Source organism: Myotis myotis, unplaced genomic scaffold, assembly GCF_014108235.1.
Source record: "Myotis myotis isolate mMyoMyo1 unplaced genomic scaffold, mMyoMyo1.p scaffold_m19_p_13, whole genome shotgun sequence".
Taxonomy (NCBI): Eukaryota; Metazoa; Chordata; class Mammalia; order Chiroptera; family Vespertilionidae; genus Myotis; species Myotis myotis.
Genome location: NW_023416317.1, coordinates 24280092 through 24287010, shown reverse-complemented (window position 1 = coordinate 24287010; position 6919 = coordinate 24280092). Strand labels below are relative to the sequence as shown.

The window sequence follows — 6919 nt, the reverse complement described above, 5'->3', positions numbered from 1 at the left end:
TGATTGGGGAGTTGGGGCGCCGCCCCCTGTCATGCACAGAGCAGGGCAGATTGGGAGGTTGCGATGCCACCCTCAGTCACGCTCAGGGTAGGGCCGATTGGGGGGTTGGGGCACCGCCCCCTGTCACACTCAAGGCAGGGTCGATGGGGAGGTTGCGGCGCCACCCCCTGTCACGTACAGAGCAGGGCCAATCAGGGGGTTGGGGCGCTGCCCTGTCATGCACAGAGCAGGGCCCATCAGGGGGTTGGGGAGCTCCCCCCTGTCACTCACAGAGTAGGGCCAATAGGGGAGTTGGCGCACCGCCCCCTGTCACATACAGAGCAGGGCGGATCAGGGGGTTGGGGCGCTGCCCTCTATCACCCACAGAGCAGGGCCAATCAGGGGGTTGGGGCGCCGCCACTGTCACACTCAGGGCAGGGCTGATGGGGAGGTTATGGCTCTACCCCATCACACACAGAGCAGGGCCTGTGGGGTGGGGGGGTTGGGGCACCGCACCCTGTCACACACAGAGCCGCAGGGCGATCAGGGGTTGGGGAGCTCCTCCCTATCAGGCACAGAGCAGGGCTGATCAGGGGGTTGGGTCGCCTTCCCCTGTCACGAACAGAGCAGGGCCGATAGGGAGGTTGTGGCCCCGCCCCCTGTCACACACAGAGCCGCAGGGCAATCAGGGGGTTTGGGCACTGCCCCCTGTCACGCTGATCCCGGTGCCGGGAGGCCTCTCAGCTCCGCTGATCCCAGTGCTGGGAGGCATATTACCCTTTTACTATATAGGATAGAGGCCTGGTGCATGGGTGGAGGCTGGCTGGTTTGCCCTGAAGGGTGTCCTGGATCAGGGTGGGGGTCCCCACTGGGGTGCCTGGCCAGCCTGGGTGAGGGGCTGAGGGCTGTTTTCAGACTGGGACTGAAGCTCCCAACTGCTCCTTTTTTTCTTTCTTTTTTTTTTTTATTCTGGGCCAGCTTTAGCTCTGAGGCTTGGCTCCAGCTCTGAGGCCTCAGCTGCTGAAAGTAGGTATCTGGTTTGTTTAGGTTCTATAATCGAAACTCTGTATCAACTCCAGCTCTGAGATTCTGGCTGGCTGAAAGCTGGTTTCTGGGGTTTTGTTTAGTTTCTATATTTGTTACAATGTTTCTTAAACTGCAAGCTCAGAGGCCGGCCACGCAGGCGGGGAATGTTGCAGTCCTCCGTCACTGAAGCAAGCAAGCCTCATGTTCAGTTTAAGCTGCCTGGCTGCCGGCCGCCATCTTGGCTGACAGTTAATTTGCATATCTCCCTGATTAGCCAATGGGAAGGGTAGCGGTCGTACGCCAATTACCATGTTTCTCTTTTATTAGATAGGATCTTTTGATTGTCACAATAATCCCTCCCAAAACTTTGTTCCATTCTTTTCCTTCAGTGAAGATACTCATATTAGCTTCAAATCTGTCACACATTTTGAGATTTTCTTGTTAAACTGCCAACCCCCCTGGTTGGCAATGTGAGTGATAAGAAGAGTATGTGTGCCATACAGCACCTTTGCATAAGTTAATCCTAGGAGACTCCTAGGACCTTGGGCATGCTATTTAACTTCTTTGTTCCTCAAGGTTCTCATCTGTCACTTGAGATGATTGGCTCCTTTGAGCTCTGATTTTCTAGAATTCTATGGTAACTGGAGGGACTGTCTGGAAATGGGTGTAGGATGGGCAAGTTTTGATATGGCGGTAGAAATGACCTTGCTATGAAGGCAGAAGAACTTTGCAAGTTAGGGGGATGTGAGGCCTGGCTCCTAGGAGCAGCTGGGATGGACAGCAAGTGGGGGCGGGAGTCAGGGTTCTTCAGCCAGCCAAAAGATTGTAACCGGATTGAAGAGAATAAGGTGAGTCACAATCCCCAGGGCGCAGGAACAAACATGTGGTATGTGTGACCCCAGGAGCAGAGCCAGGCCTATAAGATGGAAATCAAGGGGTCAAGAAGGAGAGAGCTTCCTGTCCCTTAGGTACTTGTTCAGGGGCTGGACAATCGTTGGAAGCAGTGTAGAGGCGATTTGACTTTTAGAGAGTGGATTTTCCAAAATGCAAGTTTGATCCTGTCCCTCTTCTGGCCGGTAACATCTACCAGAACTCAAGTGCCTATGAATACCATCCAAGGTAGCTCCTTACCATGGAGAATGAGCCTCGGCACAGTCTGTTGCTGACCTGGTTACATCACTTCTCACCCCTAAGCTACTGAAGCCATACCTAACTTCTTGCGGTTTTTTTGAACACATTATGTACTGTTAAGACTTCTGTGTCTACCCACATCCTCTGATTCCCTTTTCACATCTACAGGCATTTCATCGCTTGACTTGAGTTGTAATTATGTGTCTGACTTCATCAACAGGCTGTGATACCCTTGAGGACAGGGCCTAGTTACTCATCTTCATATGGTGGCAGACTTGACTGGAGTATGAACTGAGTTTATATTTGATGAATAAAGTGGGATTAGATGACATCGGATGGTCTTTTAAACTATTAAGATCCTGCTATTTTATTTCATTTGAATAAGAATTAAGTGGAAGGCCTAACATGTACAATCACATGGTGAGGTTTTGGGATACACAGATAATAATAGTGATAATAAAGCGAACAGAGACAACAGGAGCCAGGGCCCAGAACCAGGGTGAAGTAAGAGAAAAATAGGGAGGTGGCTACCTAGTGAAGCACAGGCATCTTGGTCCCTTTGTCTCATAGCCACAAACTCTTCCAGTGAGTGTGTGGGAAAAGAGGAGCAAAGAGAAAGCAATGGGGATGTTCCTGTTGGAAATGAACTTTGGTTTTTTCTCTCGGGATTTAGAACAGAAATTGGCTTTCTTTAGGGGTCCCCATGCCAACCCCTGCTCCCCAGTAGGTATTTCCAAGGGAATAGGCATCTGGGGACCAATTTCCAACTCCTCTCATCCTGACTTGCTTTATCAGCACCAAACAGTAGTAGATGTCAACCAAGTCAAGGCCTGCCCACAAAAATAGCCTAAGGGAGCTGAGAAAAAGTCATTCAGTAGCAACTACCACAGAAGCTCCCCATCCCCTTTTCCTCAGTGCAATGGATAAAGCTGTCCCTCTGATTTCTCCCTCCAAGCTTATAATTGAGAATTTGCTAGGTGACACCAGCTAGTGCTTCCTGACTCTCTTGAGTTCTTATTGAAAAAGCCCCAGTCCTCTTATTCCTCATCTAAATTTTAAAAAAGAAGCCAGAAACTCAGGTCAGGCATTTTTGACTGTGGCTAGAGAAACAGGGTGGGCAGATATAGTTTCTTCCATATGTACCCTTGCTGTTCCTGTGCTCCAAGCACAGCATGGAGATGGGAGAGGAGCAGGTCATATGCAAAGGCAGTGCTGGGGTAGGGCTCTCATGGGCGCCTTGAAACCCCCCTTTTTTTTTACTCTTGACCAAAGTTGGTTTCCTTCCTTCTTTATTAACACAAACCTGAAAATGTGTCTGTGTCCGGAGAAAGTCCTATGAATAACTGATGATACAGCTGTTGATTAACTTGTGACTCATCCTGGGGGAAAGGGAGACTGAGAAAGGAGCAGGAGCTTTGGAGGCTGTATATGATTTGTCATAAAATATTTAGCAAATGGTTGTCCAAACCACAGGGAAAAAGTCAGAGAGATGGGAATTTAAAAGCTGCCAGGATTTAAAAGCTATTTAATGCTTATCATCAGTGCCAAAGAGCTGAGAGCATCCCCCTTCCTCCCCACATTGGCAGCCACAGATCCGAGAATGTGAAAAGGGCTTGGATGGGCTGTGGAGTGCTGGTGGGAACTGAGAGCAGGCAGCACACTGAAAGGCTTTTTGTTTAATAAATCTTGTAAACAAGGGATCTCCTCTGAGGTGGAATCCTCACCTTGTCTACTGCCTGCCCGTTCTTTCTCAAGCTCTCCTGGATGATAAACTCTCCACGTGGAGTAATAGTGAAGTCTCTAGTCAGTGGATATTTCAAAATATCCTGGTGCTTGGCATCAATGAAGGAAAGAAAAAAAAAAATAGCCATATGAAAAAAAAATAGTCATTTGATGAACTGAATTTGTCACACTTTTCTCCAATGTTTTGGTGTCACTTAGACAATGGCTTCAGTCGCTGGTCCCAATATGACGTGGTTACATCTATTCTAAAGGTTGGAGCTCAGGTGTTGTCTCTCCTAAAGGATCAGGGAACCCACATTTTTAGGGTCAGGGTAAGGACTCACTTCTGTAACCTGAGTCTTTGGAGATCTGTTTATTTTGAGGTAAAGGATGAAAAGATGTTTCCTGATATTTTGGCTTGAAAGCCTCAAATGTCAAGTGATGTCCTCCTGAGTATCAATACCATAAGGAAAGATAAAGTAAGGGAGAAGTAGCAGGGAAATAATTTAGGCCAGTGGAAATAGTCATCCTGGCGGAGAGACCTCCGGATAGTAGTATGAGTTCATTGGTAAGCAATGCTAGTAAATGTGGTGGCTTCAATCAAAGAATCTATTAATTGTGCCAAGAAGGTCCCTGCTTTTAGGGAACATATACGCTGCTTGCTGGGGACGCATTACCTAAACGATATGGACAATGAACCTTTGAGGTCAGAAAAGAAATCTCTGGGCAAGGTGGTCCCAAAGAAGACGATAGGAATAACTCTAGTAAAGTTACTCTACATACATTAGAACCACAACATGGTTCTCCCTCATTCATGTTTTGTTTTGGTTTCTTCTTCATCTTGTTCCTGCTGTTTTGCTTTCTTAGAAAGTTTTCTCTTCTATTCTCTACCTATCTCAAATCCAACACATCCTTTGAGGCCCACTTCAATGAACTTAGTTACTCTTGACTATTCCAATCTTCATTAATCTCACTTCCTTTGAACTCTTATAGTTCTTAGGAGTTCATTTGGCACAGGATTATAATACTGTGCATTATAATCTGTTTTTTTTTTTGATGGAAGATTAATCTTTTCTCCTGAACTCAATTGTAAGTTCTTTTTGGCAGGTGCCAAATTTTAAACCACTTCTGTGTTACTCACAGTTTCTAATAGTTCATAACTTGCCACTGGGTATTTGCATACACCTTGATATCCTGTTGGTGGGCTGCTTTTGGTGAATGAAAATCTTGGTTGGGATTGTGGAAGAAGACTGGATTCTTGGTAGGCCTAGGCATGTGCTCCAAATGAGCACATCCAGGTTAAGAAACACATCCTCCGAGCAGTTTTTGGTCCAGAAGTTCCCTTTCCCTTCTTAGTTGTGATTGTTAAAACAGATGGAGGGTTCAGAAAAGTTGTAAGTTGAGTAAATAATTAATTTACCAAGAGTGAAAGTTGATCAGAAGTTCTATTCACGTTTCAAAAAATGTGTAAGAAAGAAGGAAGAAAAATAAAGGAAAGAAGGAAGGCAGGCATAGAAGGAGGGATATAGACATAGAGAAAGGGAGGGAAGAAAGAGTGAGAAAATTGAGAAGAAAATAAAAGGAAAAAGCCTGGATTGGAGAACACATCAGACTTAGTCTTCAAATACATCCACCAATTTCATAATGTGGTCATTTTTAATATTAAAAGTAAATTGTAAATGTATCTTTATAAACAATATGCATAAAATAGATCTATTATTCTAAACCCTTTCTTTTTAAAATGCTTTTTCACAGTAAATTTTTTAGGTGTCAGATCTCCCCTCAATAGTGCAATTGGAAGAAGGAAAACGTTGTCAGTGAATTAGGACTTCTCTGCTAATACAAGTCCTTGTATATTTCCTGTAGGAGTGGGTGAAGACTCATGTCTGTCTCTGTTTTCTTTATTACTTGCAATAGCTGCACATGTTCTGTTACAATTTGCCTGAGGTCTGTCATTTTCTGGAGCAGCTTGGCAAAGAGCTGAGAGGACTCGGGGTGGTTCATCTTGAGCTGGAGCTCCAAGGCTTGCAGCAAGTTGTCTTGTATGTCTTCAATGGGCTTCACATTCAGCAAACCCGGGCGGTCTGGGGGAGCAGAAGAACAGGAGGTTCAGTTACAAATTCTCTGGCCCCACATCTGAAGCATATTCAGCCAAACTATGCACCCATCTTTTTCTTGGTTTGTTTGGGTTTTAAAATAAGGTTGGAAGAGAGAGTAAGTAATAGCAAGCAGGAACTGCATACAGGAGGATGGAATGGATCGGAGCCCTTTCCAGGGGCATTCTTTTCCTGGCCAGGACTTAATCTGTGTAATCAGCTGACATAACATGGTAAAAAGGCAATCTCCTCCTCAGACCGAGGACTCCTCTGCCAGTATGCTTCTACTCACTCAGAAATCTCATTTATAACTTCTGCTGCTTCTTGATGAGTCTATGTTTTATAACCTCTACTTACTTTTTCATCACAGCTTTAAGTATGCTTCTAAAACAAGCTTTGTCTTCTCTTTTGCTTAATATCCCATATATATTTTCAGAGACAAGACATAGTTTTTACAGTTTGTAAAGACAGACAACTCCCCTCCCCCACCGACCCCAAGATTTTAACAGGTTTCTTCTGAGTGGTTGCAGGTAATTTTCATTTTCTTCTTTATATTTCCCTTCTTTGAATATTTAAAAAAATTTTTTTCCTTCTTTGAATCTTTAAATGGTGAGCTTAAATTACTTTTACATTTTTAATGTTTTTCTTCATGCAGATCCTCTTAGATGTATCCTTAAATACTTTTTTACTTTTACTGCTTACTTATAATAGTCTATACTTCTTTTTGTTTTATTTTCAAATACACTCCTGCAGATGTATAGAAAAAGTATTAATTTTAGTATATGGAATCTATTTCATTTTCCTGAACTCTTGTCAATTCAAATAGTTTTTATCCTGGATTTTATTTCTTTTCCTACTTTGATTAGACTATTACCTCTGCAAATAATGGCGGTTTTCTTTCTTTCTTCTTTTCCAGTGTTTACATTTCTCATATCTTTTTCTTGCCATAGTGCATTGGCTAATAC

At 44.3% G+C, this 6919-nt stretch overlaps 1 protein-coding gene across 4 annotated transcripts in view; it reads right to left on the bottom strand.

The window, feature by feature from the left end:
* Positions 1 to 5495: 5495 nt before the first annotated feature.
* Positions 5496 to 6919, bottom strand: part of PPARG (peroxisome proliferator activated receptor gamma) — a 135053-nt gene continuing 133629 nt past the window's right edge. For all 4 annotated transcript variants that reach the window (XM_036332213.1, XM_036332212.1, XM_036332211.1 and 1 more), the window contains one exon: positions 5496 to 5942. In XM_036332213.1, the coding sequence (XP_036188106.1) occupies positions 5695 to 5942 (248 nt within the window). In that variant the 3' untranslated portion in view covers positions 5496 to 5694. The remainder of the gene's footprint in view (positions 5943 to 6919) is intronic.